We start from the raw sequence: 15871 nt of genomic DNA, 5'->3' as shown, positions 1-15871 counted from the left end.
CGATCCGGCCGGCCTGTGCAAAGCGCTTAGAGCGGTGCTAGCTCTCTGCGGTGTCTGACGGTCCCCGCCCCGGGCCCCGCGGTGCGCTCTGAGCTGGGGCCCCTTCTCCGCGCGCTGCCCCAGCTTCCATCTGGGTCTTGGGCGCACGCAGGCCAGGGTCAACTACCGAATGTGGCAACGAGAGGAATAACGGGTCCATGGTGCTCTCTCCTTCTCCCCACCCCCGGCCCTCTGGCTTCCTCTCTCTCAAAATAAAAACAAAGAAACAGAAATACCCAAAATGAGACGCCTGTACCCACACTACAATAAAACCCCCGACAAAATAAAACCCCAGGCCAAATAAAACCCCTGACAGCACCACGCGTTGTGAGGAGGAGGAGCCACGGGACTCGCATGCAGGGCTGTGGGGTCGCCTTTGAAAGGCGTGGTCGCGTCTCTGGAAGGTTCCTCCCCTCTGGGGATGTGCGCCCCGCACGGCAAGCTCCCCACAGGTGAGTCCGCCTGTCCGACACCCGTGGGTGGTGGATGGAGAAGTCAGCTGGGTTATGTACAGGGTTCCACACAAGTAACGCCCCCTTTTAATTACAAAATCATAAGCATGCCACTCTGTAACATAACATCACACTCAAGTATGCCATATGACATTTCAGGTGGACTGTCAAATGAAAACTGTAAATTACAGCCGCGTTATTACCCTGCTAACCACACTCAAGCAGGACCCTTACTTCTGCCGGATCCTGTATTTTTTAGTTTATTTTTTAGTTTATCCCCGTCCTCGCCTGCACAGGTTGTTTTGGTTTTTGGTTTTCGACGCTTGTCATTCTTCTGTGTGTAGCGCGGTCTCGGATTGCGCCTTCGATCTGCGTTTTCCCAGCGATCAACGCTGCGGAACCCGCCTTCGGGGCTTGTTGGCGGGTCCGGTCCGTCTTCGGAGACGGTGCCACGCGGGCCTGTGCCAGGTTTCCTGGTCGGGCTGGTTTGCGGTTGCTGCTGCGTCGCTGGAGTTGCTCGTACGTTCAGGCGTGAACTCCCTTTAGACCGGTGACCTCTAGACACTTTCTCCGTCCGTTTCTGCCCCCCGCCATTGCGTCCTGCGGCTCATGAGCCCCGATGTCCATCAGCTCCAGTTTGCATATTTTCCCTCTGTGTTGCTGGTGCTTTGGGCGCTCTTTCCAGGAAATCCTTTAAAATCTTTTTAAAGATTTTTAAATATAAATAAATAAAATCTTTAAAAATATATTTTATTTATTTATCTTTAGAGTAGAAGGAAGGAGAGAGGGAGAGAAATATCAATGTATGGTTGCCTCTCGTGTGTCCCCTGCTGGGAACTGGCCTGCAACCCAGGCATGTGCCCTGACTGGGAATCGCGATTGTCTGGTTCGCAGGCCCGAGCTCAATCCACTGAGCTACACTAGCCAGGTCAAATAAAATCTTTTTTTTTTTTTTTTAATTGATTATGCTGTTACAGTTGTTTTATTCCCCCTTTCATTCCCCTCCACCCTACCCCCCCATCCCCACCATTACCCCCCCTTTACTTTATGACCATGTGTCTCAAGTCCTTTAGATTCTATATTTCCCATGCTATTCTTGCCCCCCATCTATTTTCTACCTACTGTCTATGCTACTTATTTTCTGTACCTTATCCCCCCTTCTCCTCCTCCCACTCCCCTGTTGCTAACCCTCCTTGAGATCTTCATTTCTATGTTTCCACTCCTGATCTAGCTGTCCTTTTAGTTTGCTTTCGTTTTAGGTGTGGTCGTTCATAACTGTGAGTTTGTTGTCCTTTCACTGTTCATGTTTCTTTAACTTCTTTTTCTTAGATAAGTCCCTTTAACATTTCATATAATAAGGGCTTGGTGCTGATGAACTCCTTGAATTTGCTCTTATCTGAGAAGCACTTTATCTCTCCTTCCATTCTAAATGAAAGTTTTGCTGGATAGAGCAATCTTGGTTGTAGGTCTTTGGATTTCATGATTTGGAATACCTCTTTCCAGCCCCTTCTTGCCTCTAAGGTCTCCTTTGAGAAATCCACTGACAGTCTGATGGGGACTCCTTTGTAGGTGACTGTCCCCTTATCTCTTGCTGCCTCTAGGATTCTCTCCTTCATTTTAATTTTGGCTAATGTAATGATGATGTGCCTTGGTGTGTTCCTTCTTGAGTCTAACTTCTTTGGTACTCTCTGAGCTTCCTGGATTTCCTGGAAGTCTATTTCCTTTGCCAGATTGGGGAAATTCTCCTTTATTATTTGTTCAAATAAGTTTTCCATTGGTGGCTGTGCCTTTTCCCCTTCTGGTACCCCTATAATTCGGATGTTGGAGCGTTTAAAGATGTCCTGGAGGTTCCTAAGACTCTCCTCATTTCTTTGAATTCTTGCTTCCTGACTCTTTTCTGTTTGGCCATTATTTGCTTTCTTCTGGTCCACTCCATTGATTTGAGTCCCAGTTTCCTTTTCATTGCTATTGGTGTCCTGTGCAATTCCATTCATTTCATTTAGTTTTGCCTTCATATATTTGTCTAATCTGTGGCTATAATCAACCAGTTCTGTGAGGATCCTGATCACCAGTGTTTTAAACTGTGCGTCTGAGACTTTTGCTATTTCTTCATCGCTTAGGTCTATAGGTTCTGGGGCTTTGAGATCTTCTTGGGCCATTTTTGGTCTGTTCGCGCTCTTTAAGTGTGAGGAGCGACACCTTGGACTCCCAGGTCGCTGGGTTGTGACGCTATATGTGGGGGCGTGGTCAGAGCAGGGAAATGGCGGCCCCCTCTGCTGTTTAGGGCGGCCTCACTGGGTGAGGAGCAGAGGCTTAGGTGGTTCACCTGGGCCGGGCCACTCAGAGTCGCTGGGTTGTGACGCTGTATGTGGAGGTGGGGTCAGAGCAGGGAAATGGCGGCGCCCTCCCTGCCGCGTGCAGCGGGGACCCGCTGGGTCCCGGTCCAACCGCCCACTCCCTCGCCTGTCCACCCGCGCACAAATGCGCGACCACAGTCAACACGCAGCACCGCTTCCCCGCTGTCTCCCCCGCGATCGCTCGCCTGGTGGCTCGCTCGGTCGCTCACTAGGTCCAACCCTGCACCTGGATTCCGCGCACCTGAGTCCGTCTGACCGAGTTTTCCTGTGCAACTCCACTTCACCAGCCGCTGGTTTTGCCCCTTACCGGTCAGGCTGAAGAATTTGTTGTTAATGGACTTCCGAAAAGTTCAATTTTCCGTGTTCTGGCTGTGTTTTCTGTTGCTAATATTTAGTTGTCTCTAAACTTGGTTGTGTGAGAAGGCACGGCACATGCACCTATGCCTCCATCTTGGCGGAAGTCCAGCAGTCCCAAATAAAATCTTTAAGAAAGTATTAAAGACAAAAAAGAATGTGGGAGATGGGTTCCCCGTGGGGGCCAGAGGGTCAGTGACTGACACAGGCGCACCAGGGATGCCCCGACGGGGACCCCCGTGCTGTGTCCTGTGGGTGCTGGTGGCCGCCGAGCTCCCCCACCGAGCTCCCATGGATAATTCAGGTGGAGCCAGGTGACGATAACTGTTCCTTCTGGTTAGTCGGAGGCCAGATAGCAATGGCTGGTGACAGACTCTGGGCTGTTTGTCCTGCCTCTGACCTCGTCCCTCCTCAAGGACCCTGGGCCATGTGACCAACTCTCTGGGTGTCAGTCTCCTCATCTGTGAAATGGGTAGGTTGTGGGGCCTCTCGGCCTCTCTCATAGTTAGTGGGCAGACTGGCTCCTTGCTAGCCCACGGCCGGACCTCCGTGGGTCGTGGCCCTTCCCTCCGCAGGCGGGAGGAGCAGGCTGGTGGCTGTCCAGGTCGGGGAGAAGGGCCAGAGCCCACTGATGCCCAGAGCAGGGGGGCCTCCCCTGGCCCCCATCACAAACCTGCCCATCTGTAAACACCGGTGAGCGAACCTGTCGTCTCTTGCAAGTTGGCTTTTGCAGCTACGGCCATGTTTGAGGGTCAGAGGGTGACGTCATCAAAAGCCGAGCACACTTTTCCAGTCTGATCCCAACTCCGACACAAAGTACCACACCTGGGGGTGGGGGCGGGGCATCGGTGCTGGGAAGATGGGCCATGTCTGTGTTTCATGGCAGTTTGGAAATTTCCAAATACCTTGCAGGGAATGTGCCCCTGAATCAGACTGAGGTCCACACACAGTCTCGCTGTGACGTGTTTGCACATTTCCTAAAACAAACAGGGAGCCTGGTCATTAAAGTTAGACCTGTGCCAGGAGGCGGACCCAGAAGGGAAAACAGCACCGTCAGGAAGGCGCCGGTTCTGTCCCGGCTCTGCCAGGACATCCCCGGCGGACGCCACTCTGCTCTGTTTCTCGCATCTTCCCCAAACTCCAGTTTTGTTTTGTGTTTTCAGAATTTTACAGAGGCAAAGGGAGAGAGAAACATCAGTGTGTGGTTGCCTCTCGTACGCCCCCTACTGAAGGCCCGGCCCACAACCCAGGCGTGTGCCCTGACTGGGAATCGAACCAGCGACCCTGTTTCACAGGCCAGCGTTCCATCTGCTGAGACACACCAGCCAGGGCTTTGTCCAGTTCTTTTTTTTCTAGCTGAAACAGACACAGTGGTTTTCCTTCCTTTGCTTTTTTTTTTTTTTTTTTTTTTTTAAGATTTCACTTGTTTTTTAGAAACATGGGAAGGGAGGCGGGGAGAGGGAGAGAAACATCGGTATGAGAGAGAAACACGTTGGGCTGCCTCTCACAGGCCCCCAACCCGGGCTGTGCCCTGGCCAGGAATGGAAGCTTTGCCGTCCCACGCCCAACGGCTGAGCCACACCGGCCAGGGCAACACAGGGTTTTGTTATAATGTTTCACCTTATTAATAACACTCAGGTCAAAGGAATGAGAATAAAAAATAAAAGGTTTCCTGCTGGCTAAGTTTCTGAAACCAGCCTGGACCGACCTGGGGTTCTGGCCCCGGCGCTGGCCATGTCGCCCCAGCAGAGCAGACTGGAGGGTAGGGACCTGGCCCCTGGAGTCTGTCGCCTTCTCCCAGGAGTAGGGGGACAATGCCCGCCTGCCTGCCAGCGAGCAGCTCTCCAAGTCCCCACGGAGGTGGTCTAGACTCTCCTGCTGGGAAGGCCCCGAGCAGCGAACAAGTCTCAGATGAGATGTCATCACAGGACCTGGGGACCCCAAACACCGGACCCCTGACATCAGGCTTGGAAACTGGGGGCCCAGTCTTTCCAACAACTTTTCTTTTGTGCCACGTAGCGACTTTAAAATGGGGCGAGTTCACACAGAATTCAGGATTCCTGATAGCTTTTGGAAGAAAGCACTGGCCGGTCCGAGCAGGCACCCCCAGCGCTGCCAGCTGGCACTGAGGAAGGACGACAGTCCCCTCGGGCACCTCGCTAGGTCACCCGGCCTCCATCCCACTCGGCGGCACGCACCGTGAACGCTAGAACTTGGGGTTCTGTCTCAGCACAAGTTCTCACATGTGACACCCCCAAATTGACATGGGAAAAGCGTCCTTTGTATGGTCACACAAATCGGGCCCTTGTCCCTCGAGCTCAGAAGTGAGGAGGATGCATTATTGTCAGGGGGCCAGGCCCTGCTCTGCAAGGCGAGTTCCGCCCACAGCTGAGCTTGGGTCTTTGTGTCACTGGAGGGAATGGGAGGGCTGCAGGGGCTGGGGAGGCGGGGACCCCTGGGATCCCAGGGGCTCTCATTCCCAAAGCAGACCCCGCGGGAGGGGTGAGACCTGGGGGAGGGGCAGGCTCTGCCTCAGTTTCTCAACTGTCCCATGAGGGTTGCCTAGGGAACAGCCCAGCTCAGTGTGAACGCGCCAGGGCTCTTCCCTGTGGTGGGTGGCGGGGGTGCTCTTGGGGGCGCACAGGTCTCCCTTGTGGACACGGGTGGACCCTGGAAGGAAAGTGAAGCCCTGTGTCCATGGTCAGGCACACGCGTGACCCCACTTCACCGAGTGCATAGGCTCCCTCAAGGGTGGCATCCAACAGGCTGGTCCCAAGTGTCCCCACCCAGGCCAACTGCTCTGTGATCCCCTTGTCTGCTGGGGTGTTTGAAGAATTCCTGGATCCACGGGGGCCTTGGCACATGTGCTGTGGGGTGACCGCTGTCCCGGGGTCAGCCCTCCCGTCTCAGCCCCGCCTTGCGGCACGGGCCGACCTCCAGGCCCCAGGGAGACCCGCCCTCAGAGCTGGGCTCAGGGGTCGTGGGGCCTTTGCCCTGTGGCAGGCCTTTGTCAGAGGCTCGAGTGTTTGTTTCCAGATGGAGGAGGTGCACGTACTTGAGACAAGCTGGAGACGCAGTCCCCTCTGCAAAGGGACACACACCCTCTCCTCAGTTACCCTGCAGGGGAGAGAGCTGATCCCTGTCTCCAGAGGGAGTGCCACACTGCCGCCACTGCCCCGCCCCCGTCCAGACACCTGTGAGCAGGCGCACAGCTGCGGCCCGTCCCCATGGCGGCCATGGAGGCAGGGTCAGGGCTGATTCCCCCCGATGACGCCGCTGCACGAGCACACCTGCAGCCCCGGCCCCCGTGGCGGGGGCACACTGGCAGCTGGCTGTGGTGCTGCGTGGCTGAGGGGATGCATGTGCTGGGCTCACTTGTGCCCTGGGGGCTGGGAGATGCCGCCTTTGCCGGGGTTGGCTCTGAGGTGGTCAGGGCAGGGCTCAGCCAGTTCGGAAGGGTCTGGTTTGGGGGTGAAAGGGAAGTGGCCGTGGGCCCAGAGGGCCCAGAGTTCCCTCCAGCAGCTGGTTTTTGGATCAGGCAAGTCCTAAATGATCTTGTATTTTCCCCTTTGGTGAAAATAAAACACCAAGCCTCGGCTTTTCTTTGAAACAATAAGAAAAGTTGTTAATGTCCTTCACGTTTTGCCTGAAGATCACTTCATGGTTCAAAAGGCAGCCTCCTTCGAAAAATGTCGCATTCTAATGCCCAGTGGCCCCCTGCGGAGAGATGCGAAGCTTTCGTTCCCGGAGAAGGCCCTGGGTCTACCTCCCAGGCCCCCTCTGGGCCTCAGTTTCCTCATCTGTAAAGTGGGGCTCGGGTGGCAGGATTCCCTGGTCTACTCCCGAGAGTCCATGGGGCCCCGACAGCTGAGGACCTTGTTACCAAACATCCTTCGCGCCATGACAGCTGGTGCAGGGACTGTAAGAGCCAGAGGGGAGCCCTGGCTGCTGTGGCTCAGGGGACCAAGTGCCGGCCTGAGAACCAAAAGGCCGCCAGTTCGATTCTCAGTCAGAGCACGTGCCCGGGCTGCAGGTCGAGTCCCCAGCTGGGGGCTTGTGAGGTGACAGATGAATGTCTCTCACACATCAATGTTTCTCTCCCTTTCTCCCTCCCTTCCCCTCTCTAAATAAGTAAATAAAACCTGTAAAAAAAATAAAGGGAAACCGGCTGAAACAGGCTTACTGAGCTACACCTTGCGTGGCGCGCTGTCCCCTCCCACCCGCCCCGAGAAAATGCACAAGGTGCCGCGGTGCACGGCACACGGGGGGGGGGGGGCATGTAGACAGCGCCGCGGAGCAGCCCCCTCCCGCATCCCTGCAGCCCCCTCCGCGTCCCCTTGGACCTGTCCTAGGCACAGAGTGCGGACTTTGTGGCCTTACTGAGCCCGGTGCTCACCAGTCCCACCCGTGTTCATAGCCCGCAGCCCCGATTCACTCTATTTTATGCCGTGTGGTTCTCACCGAACAGATCGCCCGCCTTTCGTCTCTCCAGCCTCTGTTGGTGGGCGTGGGGTTCGCGCCCACCTTTCGGCCGCCAGGGACAACCTGCACCAGCTGCTCACCTGCCTTCCTCTCAGGAACGTGCCTGGGAGTGGAACGGCTGGGTCCCATGGAAACTCCATACTCACTTATTTTTAAAAGATTTTATTTATTTTTAGAGAGGGGGAGGGAGGGAGAAGGAGGAGAGAGACATCAGTGTGTGGTTGCGTCTTGCATGCTCCCAACTGGGGACCTGGCCTGCAACCCAGGCGTGTTGTGCCCTGACTGGGAATCGAACCAGCGACCTTTTGGCTCTTAGGCCTGTGCTCAATCCACTGGGCCACACCAGCCAGGGCCACCACTGATTTCTAAAAAATTAACACATGAGAGTTTCTGGTGATAATGTAACGATCCATACAGGTGCGTGTCGCCGAATGATCGGCACAGGTCTGGTTTGCACCCATCACCTTGGTGACACTCAGGTTGTCCCCATTTCCTGGCCGTCTCGGGTAAAGCTGCAGGGGACGTGGGGGCGCGAACACCCCTCCGAGTTCGTGTTTCGTTTCCTTCAGATAAACACCCAGGAGCTGAGTCGCTTGATCACACAGGAGTTCCATTTTTAACTGTTAGAGGCCCCTCTGTACTGTTTCCTGCAGCGGCTGCGCCGATGGGCAATGCCACGCTGTCCACACCCTGCGCCGATCCCACGCTCTGCCGCCACGGTGACCGCTCCACGAGCCCCAGTGCTTTCCCAGGGGCTGGCCTGGCTCCGGGGTCCCCACCCTTCGGCTGCACGCAGGTTCACTAACAGGGCCCGTGTTCACATGCAATCATGACGCCACTTTGGATTCCCCTTTCAAATAACAAGTGCTACGTCACGTGAACACACGTGTGGCAGACACAGGGGCACCTGCCGCAGGGCCCTGTTGACAGGAAGTGTCGAGAAGAGGCTCGAGGACAGGGACAGCAAGCGGGTGGGGTTGAATAGCAGGGCCCGGACCTGCTGGGTGGTGGCGAAGGTCCGGTAGGTGCCGCTGCCCTCCCAGGCGGGCACCGGGGGCCTGGCCGACTTCTCCCGGGGCCCACGCTGTGGGGCTCGGCCAGGTTCAGGGCCAACCCACGCTTACACTGGGACTATTTTTTGAAGGAGGGACAAAACCACTCACGCCCAGGTCCCGACGGGCAACAGAAGGAATGGGTTTGGATAACCTCACACTCGACTCTGGACCCGGCAAAGGCTGCGGCTTGGTGGCAGGGAGGAGGGGGGCCCAACCCCACAGGTTGTGGCTGCGGCCACTCAGGAGGCAAAGCCCCAGGCCAGACCCTGGTGCTGGCTGGGCAAGAAACCTCCCCCCGGCCGTCTCTGGGACTGGTTCTGAGACCCCGGTGGCTGCACTCGGAGAGCTCCCTTGCCCTCATGGGGTGGGTCCCTCCTGCTCTTGCCTTTGCTCTGGTGGCTCAAACTACCGTAGTGCCTCCCTGCCAAGACACCTACGGGTCAGGGTTCGGAGGAGGCCAGGCCAACGGGGCACGTCAGACACGCTGGTCGCAGAGGGGGGACTCGGGGCCAGCCTCTGCCCCTCCCAGGCCCACTCACTCCTTTGGGAACTTGTTGGGGTTCACCTCCAGGGTGGCAAGCGTGAAGGCCCCTTCTGCCAGGGACGGGGTCCCCCTTTACCTGCGCCCCTTTGGAAGCCTCCCCAGCTGGGCTCTCGTCACTGGGTCCATTCCGAGAGGCCCCCAGGCCCACCCGAGTCCTCCCTCCAGGTCCTTGTTGCCCTCACCCCGTAGGCTGCCCACCTGTGCCCAGAACCCCAGGCACTGGAGCGGAGCAAGCAAACTCCTGGGCCCCTCCCTGCTGGTCTGCAGGGGACAGGATGGCAGGAGGCCGGTGTGTGGTCCCTGAGGAGCAGGGACTGGGTGTCAGGGTCTTGACTTGGCCACATCCCCAGCCTCTGGGTGTCGGGGCAGGGCCAAGCGCAGACCTCTGTGTCACTCACGGTCCTGTCCAGGCCTGCCCCTGAGGACAGCCTGGCCTCTGTGCCACCCTCAGCCCTGGGGGGCCAGAACTCCGTTCAGTGAGTTTGGTCTCGTGTTCAGGTGTCAGCGTCTGGGTCCCCCCACGGCCTCTGGAGCCCCCTCTGCAGAACTCGGTTCAGGGGCAGAGAGGGCCCCCTGCTGGACGCTCGCATTTTCACAGGTTTACACATTGAGATGAAGGTGCCTCAGGGTTTCAGAGCAGCGCACAGTTCCCGTCTCCCAAACCCAGTAGGTGTTGGACGGGACACTTGGGACCGTTCTTCCTGCCCCCAACGTGTCTGCAGGACCCAGGCACATGTCCAGCCATATGAGGGCCACCCTACCCCAGACCCTGCTGTGGGATTCGGGGACAAGTGTGTTTCCTGGCAGGTCCTTCCCAGACAGGCTACTTGCGCTCTGTGGGCAGCTGCCCGTGACAGCAACCAGCAGTAAGATGCCAGGCCGGGGAGACTCACACGCACTAAAGGCCGCAGCCAGGTACGGGCGTGGCTGCTGTTTTTATTTGGGAGGGCAGACAAGTCGGGGGGACAGCCTACGTCCCTGGGGTAGAAGGGTCTGCAGGGGCCCGGCCCTCAGCGCCCTCCTGGCCCTGCAGCCGATACAAGGCCTCGACCTGCTGGCGCTTCGCCTTGGCCCGGGTGATGGTGGTCCGGAAGAGCCGGCAGAAGAGCTGGACGGACGGGGGCGAGTCATCGTTGCCGGGAACCGGGTAGGTGATGAGGCAGGGGTTGCAGTTGGTGTCCACGATGCCCACTGTGGGGATGTTCATCTTGGCTGCGTCCCTCACGGCCACGTGGGGCTCGAAGACGTTGTTGAGCGTGCTCAGGAAGATGATGAGGTCCGGCAGGCGCACCCCGGGGCCCAGCAGGAGCGGCGCGTTGGTCAGCAGCCCGCCCTTGAAGTAGCGGGTGTGGGCGTACTCGCCGCAGTCCCGGGCCGTGTTCTCGATCAGGTGCGAGAACTGCCGATTGCGGCTCACGAACAAGATGATGCCCTTGCGATAGGCCACGTGGGCCGTGAAGTTCAAGGCCAGCTGCAAATGCGTGGCGGTCTGTTCCAGGTCGATGATGTCTTGGTCCAGGCGGCTCCCAAAGATGTAGGGCTCCATGAACCTGCCCGAGACCCCACCCAGGAGTGTGAAGAGGGCCCCCCCTCGTCCTCCGTGGGGGACACTCCTCCCCCAGGATGACAGGAGGGAGGACTTTGTCCTGTGAGTGAGGGCTGGGGCAGCTGGGGGGTGGCAGGGAGTGAGGGGGGCTGGTCTGGCTTGCAGGCCACCTCCAGGTCTCGGACATACAGCTCAGCCTTGGAACCTGCGCCTTGTCATGCGGGGACCCTAACACAGTCCATCCCACGGGGGCATCTGGGTGTTTCAACATAACGTCATGGCCCCTTTTGTCACATTGTCATTTTGGAGGCTTTATCCAGACCGTCCAGGGGCTGGGCTCAGGGAGCAGCAGAGCAGGGGTAGCCCCAGACCACAAGTGTGAGAGGTCAGGTCAGGGGGCAGCCAGGCCCGGGGCGGGGGAACCCCGAAGACACAGAGGTCTGCTCCAGAGGGTCTCTCACCCGCACTTCCCCTTCGGTGCACTCGCACCTGGCTCTCATCCCTTCGACTGGCAGAAAGCTGGAGGAGTCCCTGCCCCCAGCTCCCCCTCCCCACAGTGAAACTCTGCCTTCTGCTGCGCCCCCCCTCCTGGGACCGCCCCTCCTCTCCAGGTGCCCCACTGATGAGGCAGCCATCCAGGCCCAAAGTGCTCCCTCCCAGCACCCATGTGACACCATGCTGGGGTGGCCAAGGTGTCACCCCTCACAGGACCCCAACTCCTGATGTCCCTCAGGTCTCCCCTCATTCCCGTCACCTTGGTAAAGGCCACTGACACTCTCGCTGTGCCCTGCCTGCCATCCCTCACCTCCAACCCCAAACCCCAGACCCCAGCTCTGCCCCCTCCACCTCCCCCTGCTCCAGCTCTTCCGCCCCAGGGGTCAGGCCACTTTCCTCGCTGGCCTTCTACCTGCTCCTCCAGCCCTGTCTGGTCCATTCTCCGAGCAGCGGGCATGCCCACCACGTGAGAGGATGGGATGGGGCCAGTTACCACTCCTCTGCTGGGCCTCGGGGCCTGCCCCTACCACCCTCCCCAGACCTTCTGTCCCCCCAGGGCCCCACACCTGCCTGTGCCGACAGCCGGCTTTGTGTCCCAGGTGCACCCGCGCATCGAAGAGGCTCCTCACGGAAAACAGCTCCTTGACGTTGAAGAAGTCGGAGTGCTTCAGCGGCTCGCTGAGGACCCTGACTTGGAGATCTGGCCAGGAGGACAGGAGGCTGGGTCTGAGCCCCAGAGATGCACCGTGGCGGGAGGCGCTGGCCCCAGCCTCGTTCAGGGGTGGGTGGGGGTCATTCTAAAGCCCGTTTTCAGTGCGCAGCACCTAGCCCGTGGGGCTGCTGGGGTACAGGCCGCTCCTTCTCCCCACTTGACGCGGACCCCTCCAGGGTTTCACAACTAAACCAAGGGGCACTCAGGACTCCTGGCGACAGATGACTTCAATCCGAAACAGTGAGCGCTGGCTCCTCCACCCACCCGCCCATCTGCCCAGGGATCTGCTTTACCGCCGCTATCCTCTGACTCGCTCGGGGCGGGGGCCGCGGCGCTTCCCAGCGTCCTGCTGTTCGTTCGGGCCGGGCTGGGGGTCGCCGCCTTGAGGACACGTAAACACAGCGACCTGGGCCAGACACCTGTGGAGAGAGCGGACAGCGGAGTCACGGCGCGCGTCCTCCGGTTTTCCTCCCGCCTCCGGGACCCCGTGCGGCAGCGACCTTGCAGCCCCAGGACGGAGGTCCCGGGAAGCGACCCTGCAGCCCCGGGGTGAGGGTCCCGGTGAAGCGACACTGCAAACCCGGGGCGGGGATCCTGGAAATACGACCCTGCAGGCCCCTGCGGTCCACGGGCGCGCTCACCCGCGCTCAGCAGCCGGGGTAGGGCGCGCGCGGGCGCCATGGTGAGGAGGAGGCGGCTGCGGTGCCAGAGTGGCTTCTTCTTCCGCCGCGGCCTGCGCCGTCGCAGCACCGCCCTCTGCAGGCCTGGAGGTGCCACTGCGGGCTCCGCGCCGTGCTGCAGCCCAGCTCGCCAGGCGCCTGGCGGGCAGTGCGGGCCGGGACCGGCTGAGTCGGACTCGTGCTCCCCGCCTAGCCCGCACTGCAGACGCTGGAGGCCGGAGGGCCGCACCGGTGTCCGAGCGAGTGCGGGGTCGGGGGGTGTGTCCCCTCGCCCTGACCCCTTTCCCCTAGACCCCGACAGCACTTCGGAACGGCGTTGGGGACGGCCCCTGGCCCTCTCGCTCGTCCCCTCCCTGCAGTGCTCGCGGCCGAGTGCCCCACGAGCCGTCCCCGTGGGAACCCACCGGGCCTGGGCACCCTCCTCACCTTCGGCCAGTCTAACCCAACCTCTTGCACTCCAAAATTGTTTTTAATTTTTATTGGCTTAGAAGGTTTCCATAAACTTAGGCAAGTCTGGAGTCGAAATGCATTCTCTGGGTACAAGGGCACGAAGTGGCGGGGTCAAGGAGCATCCCTGGCATGCACCATGGGCGTCAGAACCCAGAGCGCGGAGCCCTGCGCGCGGTCTGCCCTGCGGCACATTAAGTCCTGCAAGCGGTTGGTGAAACCCGGGCGCCCGCCTTGCACCCCTTCGGGACAAGGTCAGGACGTGACCTGCGAGTGAGGACAGCCCGCCCCGCACGCATCCCGGGTACCCGGTACTGCCACCCCAGGAAGAGATGCTTTGTTATCCCGACCAGCCGGTCCTGCGTATTCGCCCCGGAAGATTCCAGACCTCGCATTCCAGACCAGCAGAGGGGCGTGGCCCGGCAGCTACTGCTCCCTTAAGTACGTCCCCCGCCCAGTCAGGTGACCGAGCCGTCGCTTAGCAACGGGACGCCGCGCGACCCTCGTGCCGCGGGCTGAGGGGAGGCTGCTGCTTGCCTTGCCTCTCCCTGGTGCTGCGCCCGCGGACGGCGGATGTCCGAGGAGAACCCCCAAGAGTGCGCGGAGCCCGCGGAGCCCGCGGCCCAGGCCCCCCTGCCGAAAACCAGCGACCACTACCGCATAGATGAGAACCTGCCGGTCAGGTTCAATAACCCGGCGTGGTTCCGGGGCTACAGGTGAGAACCACAGGGAGGGGCCACCTGGCAAACGCAGAGGGAAGAGAGGCCACCTTTTTCAGTGGGCAGCCAGGGGTTCAGCCGGTCCTGCATCTGCTCAGATAGGCCTGGGTGCAAGCGTCCCCAGGGCCCCAGTCTGCCCTGGCTCCCAAGTCAGCTCTTCAACCCACGAGCTGCACAAGTGCTGCCCAAAGCTTTAGAAGCACCAGTCGGTGGCCCAGCCAGCAGAGGCCACACACCCGCTTCCTGGCTGGGGTGAGTCTCCACTCCTCCCGGGCTCAGAGGAACCTCTTCAGAGTGAGCCTCTGACCTCCCGCCTCAGGCCATGTGACCTGGAGTCCGAGACTCGCGCTCCCTCCCTCCTGCGCGGCTGGGCCAGGGTGCCAAGGGTGGGGCAGCCTTCCCTGCCCTCCACAACCCCGGTGGGGTGCTGTGGGGCTGTTATCCCCCTGTCTTCCAGGAGAGACTACTGGGAGGGTGGAAGGTTGGGTGGTGTCTGTCTGAGATTCTCTAGGGTTTTGGGCTGCCTATGAAGGGCAAGAATGGAGGTGAGCAGAGAGGACCAGGGGGCCCATGCTTCCCACGAGCCCCCGCTCACGGCTGCATCTCCAACCTGGGGCATTTCCCACAAGGCTCCACCAACCAAACCTGTTAGGGCGGTGGCTTGGGCAGAATTAGACAAAATGGATGGAAGATGCAGAACCTCTCTCACCTGCCAGGACCAAAGCGCCCGTCTCGGTGTATAGGACCAGTAACCAAGCTTACGGGGGCAAGGCCCCCACGGTGCACGAGATGCCGGTAAGCAGGAAGCACGGGAGAGCGAGGGGGTACAGGGGGGAGTCTCTGGAAGCACCCCATACCCTGGGTTTCTCCAAAGGGCAACACGTCCTGGGGATGGGGTGGGAGGGGCCCAATGCTCTACCATGGCCCAGTGGGAGGGGCGCCTCAGAGCCCCTGGGTCAGGGCCAGGTAGAAACGGACCTGCAAAGAAACGTTTTCAGGGAGGACACAAGCGCCTGTAGACCCGCTCACGAGGCCACGTGGATACACAACCAGTCTCGCGACTGCAGGCAGCGCTGCTGCGGCAGATAAATGAAGGCCCAGCCGCTGGCCTAGCGGCAGGCTTCCCGACCAGAAACCGGGGGTGGCTCCTGCAGGACCCCGGTCAAGGCTCCACGAGTGTGTGGAGGGAGGCACTGTTGGTCCCGGGCATGAGGCCGGGGCGGGATGGTCTGGGCGCCCGAGGCCGTCCTGCTGGTCTGGCTTCTCTGAGTCCCAGGAATCAGAGACATTCCCTCAACAAATTCTTATTTTTCTCCCCAAACACCCGAGGACTGACTGCTTGAGGGCAGCGCCACGCACCGTTGTGTTCCCTTTTTATTGCCAGAAAGTATTCTATGCAAAGTCGAGTAAATTTTCCACTCGACTAGCAGCCACTGGAATGTTCCAGAACAATTCCTTCAATGTCTGCCTGGAGAAGAGCATCGTGACCGGCGTGGACAACTGCATCACCTCCTTTGACCGGCTGAACTTCCACCCGAGCTACAACGCCAGCAGGCCGTCCATCTGCAGCGACTGAGCAGCCAGGCCCCCTCCCCACCAGGCCTCCCCGCCCCCAGCACAGGCCCCCCGGGGAGTTGCTGTCCAGTCCCCGGGTCTCTGGCAACTTGCCCGATGGTGAAGGCACTGAGTACACCACTTGCCCTCAATGTATTTTTCTTCCCTAGATTAGAGACATCCTACTTTCATGTCTTAAGTCTTACATCTGAGATGGAAGGATGCTGATGCCTTGAATTTGCATTAAAATGCTGCTGTCTCCAGACTCATGGACTCATCTGTGACCAAGGAGCAAATTCAGACCAGCTGGGGACCCTCACGGAGTCCTGAACGCTGTCCACCTGTGTCTCTGGGAGTCTTGTTTCTACTGGTGATTGCTCACCCTCGGAGGGAGGGGACAGTGGCCTGCCGGGGCAGACCGAGCTGGGCAAGGGG

The 15871-nt window shown here is 59.5% G+C and overlaps 2 protein-coding genes across 3 annotated transcripts; one reads left to right on the top strand and one right to left on the bottom strand.

Annotated features, from left to right (window-relative positions):
- Positions 1-10177: 10177 nt before the first annotated feature.
- Positions 10178-12755, bottom strand: MRPS2 (mitochondrial ribosomal protein S2). Its single transcript, XM_037127817.2, has 4 exons — positions 12678-12755; positions 12330-12455; positions 11895-12024; positions 10178-10833 (listed from the first exon to the last, which is right to left on the bottom strand). Exons 1-4 carry the CDS (start codon positions 12715-12717, stop codon positions 10254-10256), a joined length of 876 nt encoding a protein of 291 aa, XP_036983712.2. The 5' UTR covers positions 12718-12755; the 3' UTR covers positions 10178-10253.
- Positions 12756-13654: 899 nt separating this feature from the next.
- Positions 13655-15499, top strand: PIERCE1 (piercer of microtubule wall 1). Of its 2 annotated transcripts, none has more exons than XM_037127609.2 (3): positions 13655-13879; positions 14599-14677; positions 15267-15499. In XM_037127609.2, exons 1-3 carry the CDS (start codon positions 13737-13739, stop codon positions 15456-15458), a joined length of 414 nt encoding a protein of 137 aa, XP_036983504.2. In that variant the 5' UTR covers positions 13655-13736; the 3' UTR covers positions 15459-15499. The 2 variants fall into 2 exon arrangements, with proteins under 2 accessions (XP_036983504.2, XP_053523825.1); XM_053667850.1 differs by having other exon boundaries at positions 15313-15466.
- Positions 15500-15871: the final 372 nt, after the last annotated feature.

The sequence above is a fragment of the Artibeus jamaicensis genome, unplaced genomic scaffold (genome assembly GCF_021234435.1).
Source record: "Artibeus jamaicensis isolate MK-2021 breed Jamaican fruit bat unplaced genomic scaffold, CSHL_Jam_final contig_471, whole genome shotgun sequence".
In the NCBI taxonomy this organism is placed as follows: Eukaryota; Metazoa; Chordata; class Mammalia; order Chiroptera; family Phyllostomidae; genus Artibeus; species Artibeus jamaicensis.
Note: the sequence above shows the minus strand (reverse complement) of the source record. Positions and strands in the feature narration are given on the sequence as shown.